This window comes from Clytia hemisphaerica, unplaced genomic scaffold (assembly GCF_902728285.1).
Source record: "Clytia hemisphaerica strain Z4C2 unplaced genomic scaffold, Clytia hemisphaerica genome assembly, whole genome shotgun sequence".
Classification (NCBI taxonomy): domain Eukaryota; kingdom Metazoa; phylum Cnidaria; class Hydrozoa; order Leptothecata; family Clytiidae; genus Clytia; species Clytia hemisphaerica.
The window spans coordinates 2,409,455-2,427,680 of NW_027104175.1; the positions used below are offsets into that span (position 1 = coordinate 2,409,455).

General features: G+C 35.3%; 3 protein-coding genes across 3 annotated transcripts in view; 1 reads left to right on the plus strand and 2 right to left on the minus strand.

Moving 5' to 3' along the window:
- Positions 1-18,226, minus strand: part of LOC136814496 (translin-like) — a 90,653-nt gene that overhangs the window by 30,822 nt on the left and 41,605 nt on the right. The gene's annotated exons all lie outside the window — the stretch shown is intronic.
- Positions 145-1,368, minus strand: LOC136814519 (ERC protein 2-like). The gene has a single exon (XM_067071079.1). It carries the CDS (start codon positions 1,366-1,368, stop codon positions 145-147), a length of 1,224 nt encoding a protein of 407 aa, XP_066927180.1.
- On the plus strand, positions 10,510-17,579 carry LOC136814490 (SCO-spondin-like). The gene is given in 6 exon segments (XM_067071045.1): positions 10,510-10,642; positions 10,820-11,422; positions 11,681-16,188; positions 16,191-16,440; positions 16,748-17,020; positions 17,248-17,579. Coding segments are annotated over 6 exon segments (5,733 nt in total). The 5' UTR covers positions 10,510-10,566; the 3' UTR covers positions 17,271-17,579.

Here is an 18,226-nt window from a genome sequence, read left to right on the forward strand (position 1 = left end):
CCTTTGCGTCATCAAACTGATGACATGTAAATTTAAAAGTGTGATGCAAATTACATCAGTCATTTTTTTAAAGTTATATACAGATCTAAAAAAACAAACAAAATAACATTAGAATAAGAACAAATCTGATGTGGCTTGCAAAATTTAGATTACTTCAGCAAGGTCTTCAATAGCCTCTGTAAAATACTTCATGACTGATGCAGCATCTCCTCCAGCTACCTCATCAAGTCCAAATGACAATGTCCTTCTATCTTGTGTAGTAAGCTGAAAATTTTGATAATGTCTGTGGTATTTTGATGTACCATCCCCATGTAAACAATTATTTTCATTTTTATCATCAAGCAGTGCCTCCCCAACTTGTAATTTTGCTACAATTAAAGCCTCTTCTTGTAATCGATATTTAACGCCCGTTGAAGGAAGCTTTTGAATATCCTTATTGGCTAGCTTCTTTAACACACATTTAATAACAGCATCAATATTTTTCATACTGACATTCAACTGCAGTAGTTGCATAATGACCTCACGGATTTCATTACAATACCTACCGTCATGAAATGTTACAACTTCATCATCTTGCAAAAGTGCAACAAACTGTTGTAGCTGCCTGTTCTCACAATTTAAAGTTTTTACCTTTGAGTGTAGAATCACCAATTCATTTTCAAGTTTCTCAATATCTTTGCCATCTACATCGGCTAATCTACTTTTAGTTTTGTCAAGTGTTTTTTTCAAATAACCAGAATGTTTCCGAAGAGTTTCCTTTTCACCAGCAATTTCAGCAGCATTAAAACTTATCTCTTCTATGGTTTTGTTACAAGAATCTAGCTCTGACTGAAGAAATTCAATTTTGCTTTTGAAATCTTTTTTGTTTTTATTTTGAATCTCTATTTTTTCTTCAAGAGCTTTTTCTCTTCTTTGGATTTTCCTGTCGAGATTTTTTATAGTTTTGGATTTTTCTTTATCAGAGACATCAAGTTTTTTGAATTTGACTTCAAGCTCATTTAGCTCTTTTTCCTTTTCGAAGTAACTTTTTTTGAATCCTTCTAATTCCAGTCGAGCTATTTTTTTACTTTTTATAGATTCAGACAATACACCAGAAAGGGACTTAAGTTCTCCCAGCTTTTGATGATATGCTTCACTTACATCTTCACAAGAAGCTAATTTCCTTTTGAGACTCTTATTTTCATTTTTGAGCTCATTGGCAACACGTGTAAGACGAACTTCCTTATCAGTATTGCATGCTAGGACAGCTCTTTCCTGGGCATTCTGTCGGACAGGAATAATAAAATCTAGATCCAAATATGTTTCCTTCTCATCTGAATTATGTTTTGACAAATTCTGTAGTTTCACATTTAAACGTTGAAGCTTCATACTAATTGCACTCTCAGAGCATTGAAAAGGGCCAAAACTTTGCCTAAATTTGTTTGCCACAATTTGCTTGCTTTTTTTCTCATCTGGTTTTAAGGAGTGATACCAGTGAATTATTTCTCTATTTTTCATTTTCTGGCAGTTTTTTTCCTGAAGAGAGAAAAAATTAAATCTGAACGACATCCCAAATAACTTGAGTTTACTTTAAGACTGTTGGTTAGCACAAATAATCCCAAAAACAAGAATCTCCCACTCAATATATATATAACCGAATAACTCCAGACAGTGTCCATTCGAACAAGTTCGAACGCAATTGAACCAATCGAATGTAATAGAATAATTGCGATTTGATGGCATTCAATTGATTCGGTGTTCGATTAATTATATTGACACCGTCTAGAAACTAGAAACCGTGAAGTTGGGTAACTTGCATCAGTGGAGGCTAACATGCATAGCCCTCAAATGAATTTATGACCTGCCTGGTCCTTAAAATACAAAGTTAAATCAAAACAAAAATTGTAGAGTAGAGCTGCCAGCGAAGCTGCATTGTTCATTTGTTTTGAAATTTTGCTGCTTTGATTGGTCAGTCATTTGAGGGTGATGCATGTTAGTCAGAAAATCTGCCGTATACTATCTTCGCTTTCTGATTTGAATGATGGCGCTGCGATAGGACTCTCTCTCTCTACTTTTTCCCCCATCAGAATTAGTAAAGGCAAAAAGTAGTTGAGCTCCAGCTCCTGGACTAGATGCATGTTAGCCTCCACTGATCCAACTGATGCAAGTTACCCAATTTCACATTAATTGATATTGACTGTGTCAAGTGGGAGTCATGAAGAAATGTACTCTAAACAATGTACTCCAAAAATATTAATGTAGAAATAATGTAGTTGACCAAGCAAGAGACAGAGAGATAATCAGATGAAGTACAAAAATTAACCCTTACACTTTTATCTAGATCAAGTCCAAAAACTGAAATTTACACACACTATTTTGAGCAAATTGGTCCCTTACATAGACCGATGTCAATTGTATATTTATTCTATTGACTATGCATTGACCAAGACCCATTTAATTTCACAACATTAACCAACTTTATTTCTTTAGAAGTCGTTTCAGTTCATTCTCCACTGAAATTTTGCCGCTTTTCTTCTGATTTCCCTCGCCTGCTCATTGGATACACTGCGCTTGAGATATCAAAATTGAGACGGGGGTCATGTTGGAAATTTGGAAATCACAACAGTGAACTTTGGCATGGTCTGCAATATATTGGATATAAAGTATTTATACATTTTGGAAAATTAAGTTTTTTCCCTATAATAATCAGGGTGTGCCATATTTTAATTTAAGCTTAGAAAAAAGTTCTGATCGAAAACAGTTTTCAAAGCTCTGTAGAATTTTACTGGAGAAAACTATAAATACAGCACACACAGGAGAAACAAATTCAGTCCTTTGAGCTTTGCCCAAAATCATTAGTTTTCTAAAAGGTTGGTAAAAACCCTTGCCATTTTTCGATAGCAATATGGATCCTTTTTTTGAAAAAATCCAAAACCCCGTCTTTATAAAGAAACGATTCCCCGCTAAATTTTCGCGACAACTTTTAGTCACGTGACTGAAGTGCCTACTTATAGACAATAGAAAAATGTGTCAAAAAAGGATTGGATCGAGTTTAGGGGGATAATTACATAATTAAGTGGCACGCGCCTGACCGCGCGACTACGGTCGAAAAAGTGTATTTGTTGATAACTGACGCTATGTGGAAATAATCTAATCTTACCTGACGGAAATTAAAGCAATTTCTATGCATATGTCTCACTTGTCCAATATATCTTTTAAAAATTAATTTATCAATACACAATCCTTTTCAAACCTTCACTTAGATATGATTTTTTTAGTCTACGAAAGCTGGTTAAATAGTAAGAAGGACCCAGACTGTTACGAAATAGAACAACTTTTACGATTTTCCGTAAGACTTTCCTTGATTGGTCGGTTGTTTAATGATCGCATTGTTTGGCTACTTCTGATGTTGTTGTTTTGATAAGAAAGTACACGTGGCGAATATCTTACCCGCAAAATGATCAAACTCCAATCAATTATCGTCTTAAAACTTCCCATACGCAAAAAAAGTGATTACTTTTAGTGATTTTAGTATGTACACACTTTTTGTTATAAGAATGGTGTTTTCCAATGGATATTCTTAAAGGTACTATTTTTACATAAGTGTTCCCGTTTCATATCAGACACATATTTCATATCAGGACAGTGTCTGCCTGTTGTTATATTGTGCTGATATAAACGAAAAATATTTTTCTTTTCCTCTTGCAAACGATATCACTCTTATTTAAAAACAAAATCTTTAACTTTTTGGGGAATATCATCCTAAATTATTCTTACGATATGGGAACCAAATTCAATCTAAACTTAATATGTAATCCCCATGTAATATATGCCTGAAGCTAAATGAAAAGGAACTTCGATGATCTTTTTAATCCTTTCTGGGAACAGTTATCAATTAACAGTTAAGAAAAGCTGTTAAATTGCATTCCTTAGGTTCAGTTGCCAAATTCCATGATTGTTATATTATTAAAATATTTTCATCTTTAAGGCCATTTCATGATGATCATCACGTTTTTTATAAGAACAAACTATATAAGAATATAAGGCTTTGATGGCAAAAATGTTAAGAACATTTAAAGGCTTCGCAGACTCTAAAAAGACCGATTTCTTAAGAAAATGGACAAAAATACTCAACAAATAGTGAAAATAAGAGCATGTTAAGAACATTTAGGCTTAAAACTCAGAAAGTTACAATCATGGACAAAAGGTTTGCAGACTTCTGCAATATTTGCCAAATATTTCAATATCGATCAAAAACAAGTTCCCAAGAGGTTCTGGGTGCTTTTCAAACCCATCCAAAGCTGAAAGTCACCCACTGCAGTCTAACCACAAGGGAAAACCACAACGGCTTGATTAACTGGCTTACACTAGTATCAAAACGCTGATTTTAGCTTTGGTTCCCTCAAAAGCAATTCAAAAGCAATGCAACGACTTCAAAAGTGTTTTTCTTAACTTCCCTCCCCTTTCAGACACATTGAAGAGTCATTTTGCACTATTTCTCATCATTATTTTACTGAATTTCATTTTTCTGATTGTAAGAACATCCGAAGGCTTCAAAAATTTTGGATGTTCTTATAAAAAACTTGTATTTTTATAAAGTACATTCTTATAAAAACCGTGTAGTCATTTGGAGGGAGTTATTTTTCATTGACAAGTGTGTATTTTAGAGAAGTAAAAATCAAATGAAACAAATGAAGAAAGTATAATCCTGTATACATCACCTTGAATCAGTCACCTGTAGTTTGGTTGGACTTTTTTAGATTAAAGGAAAGATGCTAAAAGATGTCGACATAATCAAAAAGGTATAAGCTGAGGTAAAATCCCGGGGGGGGGGAGAGGTACTAGGGTTGCGAGCTGACGGGGGGTGCCACCCGACTTTCAAACTTTGGACTCTTACTGGGACTAAAAAGAAGAAACCAAAGGAAAATTTCGGGAATTTTACGACCCTTAGCGGGACAAATTTGACCTATTTTGACAAAATTTTGATCTTTCAGGGGGTAAAAAGTTGAAATTTTCCTATTTTTCCGACCCTTAGTGGGTACCCTTAAGGGCGGCTCATACCGTACCCTCCTTTTGCCTAAGTACCCCCCCCCCGGGGGTAAAATAAAGTTTCCAAAATGAAAATGTTTCGAGGAAAAGTTTGGATTAGAAAATGGAATATAATAAAAAACAAATCCTTGTTTAAAAAAAGATTCACTGAGAAAATTTCTTTCTATTCTCAGTTTATCCAGACCATGGCTAATTGAAAGCATTAACTAATTACGAAAGTACACGCGACTGTTTGTTTGACACAGGGTAGTTCAATTGTTCCAAAATCGCTAATTAACAGTTTTAACTACGGAAAGAAAAGTGAAAAGTAAGAAATTCAGATATTGAACATAACGACGTTCAGGTTTGTTCGGGAAATGCATTGTTCAAAAGAAAAGTGCTTACTGTCAGTAAAAAGAACCACAAATAAGTTGTAAGGTAAAATATAATTAATTAGCCAAAGCAATTATGCAATTATCAATGCATTCAATTGTAAGATAATTGTTCACAAGATATCCTCGTAGGATGCTTAATACCTAACATGTCTAAGGCTCTGGTGACTCACTGTAACAGTCCATTCATTTGATTAACAAGGAAATGTAATATCAAAGATTCATTTTAAGGGTTTGAGAGACTTATCTTTAAGGGAAAAACAAGAGATGTGGGGCCAATACAGAGATCTACTAAAGAAATAAAATATTTTATCTTCCTGATTCACCAGTTGCTTACAGTTTATATTGCAGTTACCTTTACTACTTTTTAAAAGTCTATTCGCTTTTAAGTGTAATCTGTGTTTTGTTTTTCATTTTCAAACCGATGCTTCAAATGCAACATATCACACACCGTTGAAAATATAATTTAGAGCATTTTAATTTCAGGAATCAAATCAATGATTCTTTAAAAATAATAAAAGATGGACATAAAAAATAAGCAAATAATGTGAAAAAATATTTGAACTGATGGTTTCTTTCAAACCCGTGATAAGTTTTCTTAACCTTTCTTAGATAAAAGTTACAACCACTTGAATTAGAGCTAAACGGTCAAAAACACTAAAATCAAAAGTGGCTCTTGTGAAAATCATGCAATTGTCTGGGGAGGGTAATTGTCTGGGGGGAATTCCAGGGGAAAATTGTCACAGGGGCAAAGGTCATTTCACCATGTATCCTATTCATACTGAGTTTAGATAGTACATAGAGGTAATAAAAGTTTGATGGAGTAACAACTTTCTGTAATAGCCAGAGAAGTCATAAAACTCTTTAGAAATTTCTTTCAAATCGGCCTCCTTTGATTACCAATCCTTGATAGCAAAAATTAGTCAAGATATAAATTATAAGAACTAAAGTAAAGTTATTCTGTCCAACAAAACTTCGTATTTTTAGGTAAAATGCGAATTTCTCTCGAGTAATAATTTCTTTATAGTTTTAAAAGAAGATTTTATTTTATCAGGAAACTTTCGAGAGGTAAACTTCTTCAAATCTTGCGAATTCTTTGTTGTTTGTGGAAGGTTCTTTGCTATAAATATTTTTAGATCTAAAATAGCAGCTGCCCCAAAATTTTGATAGAATATAGTTGAAAGATTGGCATTAGAAAATATGTAAAAATTGACAAAATTTGCCGAGGATTCCCTGAGCAGCGAACATTTCAAATCCGATGTTCTGTGCTTATTCTGGCAAGGGTTTCTTATGTTTTATGAACAAAACTGTCATCACACAATAAACAAATTAAAAATGTAGCGTGATTTTATTCAAATTCTCTTCGACTCAAGTATTCCCATGAGCGAAAGCAAAATTAATGGCTTTTTCCCAAAGCAACAAAGCAACAGTTTGCTATCAACGATACAATACAATAGAATAGTAGGAGTGGTATCTCCATCTATATTTTTATTACCTCCATGGATAGTATCATAATTTTCACCGACAGTAACCAACAAGAAAGTCACAAACATCTTCAACAAAAGAAACAACAAATGCATAAATCTTCTATGAATCTTAAAACAACCCTAAGAATGAACAATGGATTTACCTAAGATATTCCAACACCCCGTTCTCGCAGACCCACTGGGAACCCTTCCCACTGGAAAAATTGTCCAAAATATCGTCCTAAGTGGAAAATTATACTCTAAATTTTGTCCCCGCTGAAAATAATCATATAAGCAAATCCTCACTGCAAAATAATGTGCTATTTTTTCCATCCCCAGTGAGTCTTATGGCTCAAAAAATGGAATTCAAATCTCTAGCCTTAAAAGTGAATTTTGGAACATCAAATATGCCCATCCCTATACCATAGCAGGATCTGTTCTAGAACATGTTGACCAAGAAAAAGATCTAGGAGTGATAATCGATAGTGACCTGACCTTTGAAGCCCATATATTCAGTAAAATCAAGAAAGCTAACTCTATCGTTGGCTTGATTAGCAGGAGCTTCGAATTTCTCTCACCAGATATGTTTCGAACGCTTTTCATTGCATTTGTCAGACCCCATTTGGAATATGCACATGTAGTATGGTCTCCAAGGCTAATCAAACATATCAATGCAATCGAGGGCGTCCAACGAAGAGCTACAAGGCTAGTTAGTTGCTATAGAAACTACTCATACGAAGATCGGCTACGACTCATCAATCTACCTAGCCTAAAGACCAGGCGGCAAGTTGGTGATATGGTGGAAGTTTTCAAGAACCTCCACATTTATGAAGAGTCTATAAGATCAGAGAAATTTACTCCTCGAACACGACCACGACGTCAGCACGATTACGAGCTTCAAAGGAACTTTGCTAATGACGGTATGAGAGGCTACCAAAGCAACTCTCTTTTTTACAGAAGTGTGAAACCTTGGAATGATCTAGAAGAAGATATTGTTGAAGCACCGTCCTTACAAGTCTTCAAAGAGCGTTTGATAAAAGAATGGGAGAAAAAACTTTATAAAATGTAAAATCATAAGTTCTGTTTCATAGAGGTCAATAGACCTGCGAAATATATTGCTATAAAATAAAAAAAAAAAATAAAAAAAAATAAAAAAAACCTGAAAATCGATCCCAATTGCGTTTTGGTCCGTTATTTTTACCCCAATTGGCTGAAAAATTCCCACCGGGCTTGTGAGAAGGGGGTATGTTCCAGTAAATCCAAAACAATCTCAGTAGTAGACTTCAAATTCAATAAATCCTCAATAGGGGACTTTATGGATTTCTAAGAAACACTATAACGCCACTAACTAATCCATACGCATCTTTATTGATCTTAATTCAAAAAGAAAATCCTGAATACTCGCTACGAATCCTTATATATTCCAATTCATCCTTAGTAATCGCAAAACATCCCTACCTTGAGACTTCCCAACGAATCGTTAGTAGATTTAATTAATCTGAAAAGAGTGGTCTTTTGTAAAAATCCTAACTCGCAGTAACTAGGAAGGGAGTAAATAACTTACACTCGATTAGCATTTAAATGGCTTTAAACAACTAATTAAAATACCACAAACAAGGAAATATATATATTGTGATATTAGAAGCCCTATCATTGTTGCAGTATTTTCTTTTCTTAATTGCTTCCAGGTTGACAATATTTTGACAATGTCTGGCAACCGTCACGTCGTGCCTGCAAGTGTCTGTCCATTATACTTGTCAACAGTATCAAATAGATTGTAGTGAATTGATGAATCTGAACTGCCCTTAATTATAACCTGCCAAATCTGCCCTAAAAATTATTGAGATGCTTATACAAGTAGCTTGAATTTTTTCAAAGAACTTTCTTTTCTAAAGAACTCTAGGTAGCATAACCTTTCGTGATTTACACAACTTTTCAATGATTTTCAAATAAAGGATTCAAAAAACAAAAAAAATAAGAAATGACATAAATTTCCAAAGATTCGAAAAACTCACTGACAATTCTTAACTTATTCTAATTCTGAACTTATTAGACTTATTGAATATTGAATACTCACGAAACAAAGATTCAAAACATTTTTTGTAGATTGGAAAAACTTTTTCAGAATTCACAAAATTTTTCAAGAATTAGAAGAACTGCCTGAAGATTCGAAAACTTTCTAGGGATTCACATAACTTTTAAAAGATTCGAAATCTGCCTAAGGATTCACATAACTTTTAAAAGATTCGAAAACTTCCTAAGGATTCTCATAAATTTTAAAAGATTCGAAAACTTCCTAAGGGTTCACATAACTTTTAAAAGATTCGAAAACTTCCTAAGGGTTCACATAACTTTTAAAAGATTCGAAAACTTCCTAAGGATTCACATAACTTTTAAAAGATTCGAAATCTGCCTAAGGATTCACATAACTTTTAAAAGATTCGAAAACTTCCTAAGGATTCTCATAAATTTCAAAAGATTCGAAAACTTCCTAAGGGTTCACATAACTTTTAAAAGATTCGAAAAATTCTTAAGGGTTCACATAACTTTTAAACGATTTGAAAACTTCCTAAGGATTCACATAACTCTTAAAATATTCGAAAACTTCCTAAGAATTCACATAGATTTTAAAAGATTCCAAGACTTCCTAAAGATTCATATCAATTTTAAAAGATTCGAAAGCTTCCCAAGGATTCACATAAATTTTAAAAGATTCGAAAAATTTCCTAAGGATTCACATAACTTTTAAAAGATTCGAAAAACTTCCTAAAGATTCACATAAATTTTTGAAAGATTCGAAAAACTTTTTAGGTATTCACATGACTTTTGAAAGATTCGAAAACTTACTAGGGATTCATATAACTTTTAAAAGATTCGATAAACTTCTTAAGGATTCACAAAACTTTTGAAAGATTCGAAAAACTTCTTAGGTATTCACATGACTTTTGAAAGATTCGAAAACTTACTAGGGATTCGTATAACTTTTAAAAGATTCGATAAACTTCCTAAGGATTCACAAAACTTTTGAAAGATTCGAAAAACTTCTTACGTATTCACGTAACTCTTTAAAGAACCGAAAAACTTCCTAAGGATTCACATAATGTTTTTGAAAGATTCGAAAAACAGATAACCTAACTTTCAAAATATTCATATTGTAAGGTACAATACATTGCTTGCTCAAATCTATCAATGTAAAAGTGCATGAAAAAGGAAGAAAACATTTTTTTCTTCGTCTCTTTCATTCTATTAAATATAAATTTAGAATGTCGTCCTGGTAACCATACCGGAGTTAAAATATCATAAATACTTTTTTGACTTCTTGAGACGAAAAAAGTGATTAAACTTCGTAATCGATTCCGCTTTGAAAATATATTGTAATAAAAGATGACTTGTAGTCAAAGACCACTTGTTTTGTCTACTTTATTCTTTTTCCAGGACCTATTTATTTTTCCATCATTTCCCGACTGACTAAGAAAGAGGGCGAGTTATTTTGGTTGTTTTGATAAAAAAAATACGATATTCTATCTCTTTCCTCGATTTTACGACTCGTAAAAAAGACAAAAACAACGTCGTTATACGACGGACGCATTTCGTAAGTTGACTTGTATAAAAGGGTAGAAATTTTAAAGGTTCAAATCACACTTCAACAACACCAACAAATCAAATACACAAAGAAGTAACACAAATACAAATCAACCAAGATGAGGTTGATTTTGGTCGTTCTTGTAGCGACCCTGGCTGTTTTTACACAAGCCGCTTACGAAGCAGCCGATAAAAGTAAGTGTACAGCTTTCAATTTTTTTTAACTTTTATCAAGAAGATTTAATTTCAATTCGGAATATTTTCTATGGTTAGAATCTCTGTGTAGCTCGAGCAAATAAGATTGTCCGTTCGAGCCCAAATTAGCAAGAGTACAACTCTATAAACTGACCTGTTTCTATCCCTCATATTTAGCATGTACACCAGTGGAACTAGTCTGGGTTGTTGATTCATCTGGTACAATCACTGAGGAAGACCATGAAAGATCCAAAAAATTCATCAGCACCATCCAAACTACTATCGGAATGGAAGAAAATGGAAATAAAGCTGCAGTCGTTACTTACGGTAAAAAAGCTGAAACCCAAATCAAATGTAAAGATTATGATAATGTCTACGACTTCAAATCTTACGTTGGAAAAATAAAACGATTCCCATATCAACGAACTAACACTAGAGATGGCTTGGAAAGAGGTCAAGAACTATTGACAAGCCAAGGATGTGGTGACAACAAACAAGCTCAAAGAATCATAGTTTTGTTGACTGATGGTTTAGCAAACACTGGCACTGGCGGAGAAGCAGGATTAATCGAAGCTGCAAAGCATATCCAAGAGAAAGGCATCAAAATCCTTGTTGTTGCTATCGGTCAATTCAATGATCGTCAATTGAAGAAAATGGTTGATGAAAAATACATCCATAAAACGAAGCTTGTGGGAGATGACAGATTTGCCAGCTTGAACAATGAAGACTTTGTCCATCAAATCAAAGAAGCAATCTGTGGATCAGTCAAACCAACAAAAGGTAAATATCTTTCTGTTCTGTTTAACATTCAGGATCCTCAATTGTCATTCTGAGCTGTAAAACTCGATTAGAATTTAGATCTAGCAGTAAAAAAAAGATCACTGAAAACTAGTCTGAACCTACTTGTTAAAATAAAGCAGAACCCTTTTAAAAAAAAGAAAGCTTTGCCAAAATTCTATCTTTAAGTGTCATCGTTTCATATGTGACTTGAGATTTGTTTGTATCAGTGTTGGTGATTGTTAATTTTTGTTTTCATAGTTAATGGAGGATGGAGTATTTGGGGAGAATTCGGAGAATGTAGCACCACGTGTGGTGAGGGACACAAAATCAGATACAGAAAGTGTAATTCACCTTCCCCAGCCAATGGCGGTAAAGATTGTGAAGGATACCCAAAAAACAAAGTCAAATGTAATGTTGGATATTGTCCAATTGATGGTTACTGGGGAGAATGGTCAGACTTTTCAACTTGTGACAAACCCTGTGGTAACGGAACTTACTACAGAACAAGAAAATGCATTGGCAAAAATTATGGAGGTGAAGATTGCAAAGGAGACGCCACAGAATACAAAGACTGTCGCATCAAATATTGTCCAATTGATGGATACTGGGGAGAATGGTCAAGCTTCACAACCTGTGACAAAACATGCGGTAAAGGATCACATTACAGAAAACGAAAATGTGTTGGACAATACTATGGCGGTAAATATTGCGACGGAAAAGACACCGAATACAAGGATTGCCGAGTTGCATACTGTCCTATCCATGGTCACTGGGGGAAATGGTCTGGTTTCTCAACTTGCTCCAAAACTTGTGGCAAAGGAACTCGTTACAGATCAAGAAAATGTGAAGGCCAGAAATATGGTGGTGATTATTGCCCAGGAAAAGACGAAGAATACAAAGATTGCCATATCAAAGAATATTGCGCTATAGATGGTTATTGGGGAGAATGGTCAGACTTTTCAACCTGCAGCAAGACTTGCGGTAAAGGAGACCACTATAGAACAAGAAAATGCATTGGCAAGAATTATGGCGGTAAAGATTGTGAAGGAAAGGACACACACTACAAAGATTGTCAAATCAAATATTGTCCAATTGATGGTTACTGGGGAGAATGGTCAAGTTTCTCGACATGTGACAAAACTTGCGGAAAAGGAACCTACTACAGAACAAGAAAATGTTTGGGATATAAATACGATGGCAAATATTGTGAAGGTGATGACACTTACTACGAAGACTGTCAAATCAAATATTGTCCCATCGATGGTTATTGGGGAGAATGGTCAGATTTCTCAACCTGCAGCAAGACTTGCGGCAAAGGAAATCACTACAGAACAAGAAAATGCATTGCCAAGAAATACGGCGGTAAAGATTGTGAAGGAAAGGACACACATTACGAAGACTGCCATATCAAAGAATATTGTCCAATTGATGGTTACTGGGGAGAATGGTCTGACTTCTCAACATGCAGCGCAACTTGTGGCAAAGGAAAACACTACCGAAAGAGAGAATGCTTGGGACAGAAATACAATGGCAAGTATTGTGAAGGTGATGCAGAATACTACAAAGACTGTCAAGTCAAATATTGCCCAGTGGATGGTTACTGGGGATCATGGTCAGCCTACTCTAAATGTAGTGCCACCTGCGGAAAGGGAACTTATTACAGATACCGAAAGTGTGAAGGAAAGAAATATGGCGGCAAAGATTGCGAAGGAAATGATAAACACTACGCTGATTGCGATTCAGGTGTCTATTGTCCAGTAGGAGGAAAATGGAGTTCCTGGTCAGCTTACTCAAAATGCAGCAAGACCTGTGGAATCGGAGAATATTACCGAACAAGAACTTGTGATGGAAAAAAATATGGAGGAAAAGATTGCGAAGGAGTTGACAAACAATATGAAGATTGTAACACTGGTGTTTACTGTCCAATCCATGGTCAATGGAGCAGTTGGTCTGACTACTCAAAATGCAGTGTAACTTGCGGCAAAGGATCATACTACAGAACAAGAAAATGTTTGAATCAGAAATACGGAGGAGATTATTGCAAAGGAAACGATAAGGAGTACGAAGAATGCTACTCTGGAGTCTACTGTCCCATCGATGGTTACTGGGGAGAATGGTCTTCTTACTCAACTTGTGACAAGACTTGCGGTAAAGGAAATCACTACAGAACAAGAAAATGCATTGATAAGAAATATGGCGGCAAAGATTGCGAAGGAAAAGACACCCACTACAAAGATTGCCAAATCAAATACTGTCCAATTGATGGTTACTGGGGAGAATGGTCGAGCTTTTCAACCTGCAGCAAAACATGTGGAAAGGGAAAATACTACAGAACAAGAAAATGCTTGGGACAAAAGTATGAAGGAGCAGAATGCAAAGGATACGATACTGAGTACGAAGATTGCCACGTCAAATACTGTCCAATCAACGGCAACTGGGGAGAATGGTCAGACTTCTCCAAATGTAGCGAAACTTGCGGTAAAGGAACCCACTACAGATACAGAAAATGTGAAGGCAAAAAATATGACGGTAAAGATTGTGCTGGTAAAGACAAAGAATACAAAGATTGTAATATCAAATATTGTCCAATTGATGGTTATTGGGGAGAATGGTCTGACTTTTCAACCTGCAGCAAGACTTGCGGCAAAGGTACCTACTACAGAACAAGAAAATGCGTTGACCAGAAATATGGCGGCAAAGATTGTGAAGGAAAAGACACACACTACAAAGACTGCCATGTTAAATATTGTCCAATCGATGGTTACTGGGGAGAATGGTCAAGCTTTTCGACCTGCAGTGAAACCTGCGGTAAAGGAAAATACTACAGAACAAGAAAATGTTTAGGACAGAGTTACGGAGGCAAATATTGTTCAGGAGATGACAAAGAATACGATGACTGTCACGTCAAGTATTGTCCAATCAACGGATATTGGGGATCATGGTCAGAGTACTCAACCTGTGACAAAACTTGCGGTAAAGGTACCTACTACAGATACAGAAAATGTGAAGGCAAGAATTATGGCGGTAAAGATTGCGAAGGAAAAGACAAAGAATACAAGAGCTGTCACATCATCGAATACTGTCCTATTGATGGTTCCTGGGGACACTGGTCTGACTACTCTGAATGCAGTGCTACTTGTGGAAAAGGATACCAAATCAGAACAAGAAAATGTTTGCATCAGAAATACAGCGGCAAGTATTGTGAAGGTTATGACAAAGAAAAGAAATACTGTCAAGTCAAATATTGTCCAGTTGATGGTTACTGGGGATCATGGTCAGCCTACTCTAAATGCAGTGCCACCTGCGGAAAAGGAACTTATTACAGATACAGAAAATGTGAAGGAAAGAAATATGGCGGCAAAGATTGTGAAGGAAGTGACAAACACTATGCTGATTGCAATTCTGGTGTCTATTGTCCAGTAGGAGGAAAATGGAGTTCCTGGTCAGCCTACTCAAAATGCAGCAAGACCTGTGGAATTGGAACATATTACCGAACAAGAACTTGTGAAGGACAAAAACATGGGGGAAAAGATTGCAAAGGAGTTGACAAGCAATACTCCGATTGCAAAACTGGTGTTTACTGTCCAGTCAATGGTCAATGGAGCAGTTGGTCAGAAGAGTACTCGAAATGTAGTGTCACTTGTGGCAAAGGAACATACTACAGAACAAGAAAATGTGAAGGCCAGCAATATGGTGGAGATTACTGTAGCGGAAATAGCAAATACTATGCAGATTGTGACACTGGAGTTCATTGTCCAGTCGATGGTTACTGGGGAGAATGGTCATCATACTCAACTTGTGACAAAACTTGCGGCAAAGGATCACACTACAGATACAGAAAATGCGTTGGCCAGAAGCACGGTGGCAAAGGATGCGAAGGAAAAGGCAAAGAATATAAGGATTGTCAAATTCAATCATACTGTCCAGTCGATGGTTCCTGGGGTCAATGGTCGAAATACTCAACTTGCAGTGAACCATGTGGCAAAGGAACCCACTACAGATACAGAAAATGCGACGGAAAGAAATATGGCGGCAAAGATTGTGTCGGTGTCGATAAACAATATCAAGACTGTCATATCAAATACTGTTCTGTCGATGGATACTGGGGAGAATGGTCTTCTTACTCAACTTGTGACAAGACATGCGGCAAAGGATCACACTACAGATATAGAAAATGTGATGGAAAGAAATATGGCGGTAAAGACTGTGGTGGTAAAGACAAAGAGTACAAAGATTGCCATATCAAGTATTGTCCAAATGATGGATCCTGGGGTCAATGGTCTAAATACTCAACTTGCAGTGAACCATGTGGCAAAGGAACCCACTACAGATACAGAAAATGCGATGGAAAGAAATATGGCGGCAAAGATTGTGTCGGTGTCGATAAACAATACCAAGATTGTCAAATCAAATACTGTTCTGTCGATGGTTACTGGGGAGAATGGTCAGACTTTTCAACTTGTGATAAAACTTGCGGCAAAGGAAAACACTACAGATACAGAAAATGTGACGGAAAGAAATATGGCGGTAAAGATTGTGCTGGCAAAGACAAAGAATACAAGGATTGTCATATCAAAGAATATTGTCCAACTCACGGCTCCTGGGGTCAATGGTCCAAATACTCAACTTGTGATAAGAAGTGTGGCAAAGGACATCGATATAGACAAAGAAAATGTAAAGGAAAGAAAGATGGCGGTAAAGATTGTAAAGGAAACCATATACACAATACACTGATTGTGAAATCAAAAAATGCTCAGTCGATGGTACCTGGGGAGCTTGGTCAGGCTACTCAGAATGCAGCAAGACATGTGGAAAAGGAGTTCAAATCAAATCTCGAAAGTGTATTGGACGTAAAGACGGTGGTAAAAAATGTGTTGGTTCTGCTACTGATAGCAAAGAATGTATCTTGAAGAAATGCCAAGGTGTTGTCAAACCATCATGTTATTGCAGCAAATACAAATTGGAACATTTCACATGTTTGAAATGGGGACGTTCGGAGATTGAAAAGAAATTCAAAGGTATGTTTTATAAACCAAAAGCAACTTTCTCATTATACTTATTCAAAACTCTACTACGAATACTCTACCAAAATGATGATGATTTAAAAGGTATTGAAAATATCTTAAAGTAAAGAACATTGTAGAAATAAAGCCTTATTCTTCATTAAGATTAATTTTTTTGTTGTCAATCTCCAGTGGGATGGTTATACATCAAATTTAAATATAAGCTTTCATATCATTGATTCTTAAATGTTTTGATGATTCAAAACACAACCCTGATCCTTGATTCAAGATAATGTATTCATTATTACTATCTCTCTACCAGGTGACTGTTTCTTGGACAAAGCTAGACTTGCTTATAAAGCTGTCCAAAAATTGGTCAACGAATTAAGAGAGGATATGGGTGAAACACGAAAATGTAGACTTCAACTCAGAAAGGAATTGTTGTATGGAAGTACTGAAATCTTCAAAGCTTACGATCACTGTGTTGCTTTGGGCTCATGCAAGTTCATCCGATTGAGAGAACAACTTGAAGATAAATTATGGGAGTTGAAACGACTCATCCACACTGAAAAAGAAGGCTTTGGATCATTAAGCTGTAAGTATTTCTTAGTACATCACTTATCAATGATTCGACTACTGAGTCAATCGCACATTACCACAAACTAATTTTTTTTTGCAACAGCTTTAGCTTCGTGATTTGATATTAGATTTTTCATTATTAAATAACCAGCCAGATTTCAAAGTTTACTTTCTAAATGTAACTTTCTAGTCATCTGAATTGGGAACTAAAAAGTTAAAACATATTTTTATTAATTTTTTTAGCATTAAAGCTTTTTGGATGGTAAACACAGGCTACCGTATCAACCAATCAAACAACAACAAACAACAACAAACAACAACAAAAGGAAAAACCAATGAAACACAAAGGAAATTACACAAAAAACGAAAACGAAAATGAAGTAAACAATGAACAAAAACGGATTTCTAATAAAATACTTTTTAATATAATCACACTAATTTAATTAAAAACATAATTATAATTTATTCAAATTTTTTCATAATTATTTTGAAAAAGTATTTATACTTTATAATTTATCTATTCTTTTTTCAGTATATTTATTTCATCATTAAAAAAAATACAAAAAAATCGCAAATTCTTTTTTCTCTCGTAGCTTTCTTATCATTACGCTAGTACCAGATTTGTTGCTTGGACCTGTGCTTAAATTATTGCCTCTTTTTTGGAAATTTTGTTCTTATAAAATAAATGTTTTTATATTCCAAACCAATCACAAGAAACACGGCATACCGGATAAGTGGGATGGGGGAACCTGGGAACCTAAAGTGGGAACCTAAATGAACACCGGAAAAGTGGGATGGGGGAACCTAAGTGGGAACCTAAATGAACACCGGAAAAGTGGGATGGGGGAACCTAAGTGGGAACCTAAATGATGAACACCGGAAAAGTGGGATGGGGGAACCTAAGTGGGAACCTAAATGAACACCTGAAAAGTGGGATGGGGGAACCTAAGTGGTAACCTAAATGAACACCGGAAAAGTGGGATGGGGGAACCTAAGTGGGAACCTAAAGTGGGAACCTAAGTTGTTTAATTATTAATAGAATTGAAATATTTTTCTTTAAAAACAAATACATAAAGATAAGAAAGATATTATATGCAATGAAAGAAAAAACCTTTTATCATAATAACAACACCAGTTATTTACTTTTTACATTACGGTTCGCAAACAATAATGTTGGAAATAAAACAAAGGGAATTTATTTATTCAATTAGCTCAAAAAAGC

Excerpts from the sequence above, each read along its gene's own strand:
- LOC136814519 (XM_067071079.1), bottom strand. The coding sequence starts at position 1,368 with ATGAAGCTTCAACGTTTAAATGTGAAACTACAGAATTTGTCAAAACAT.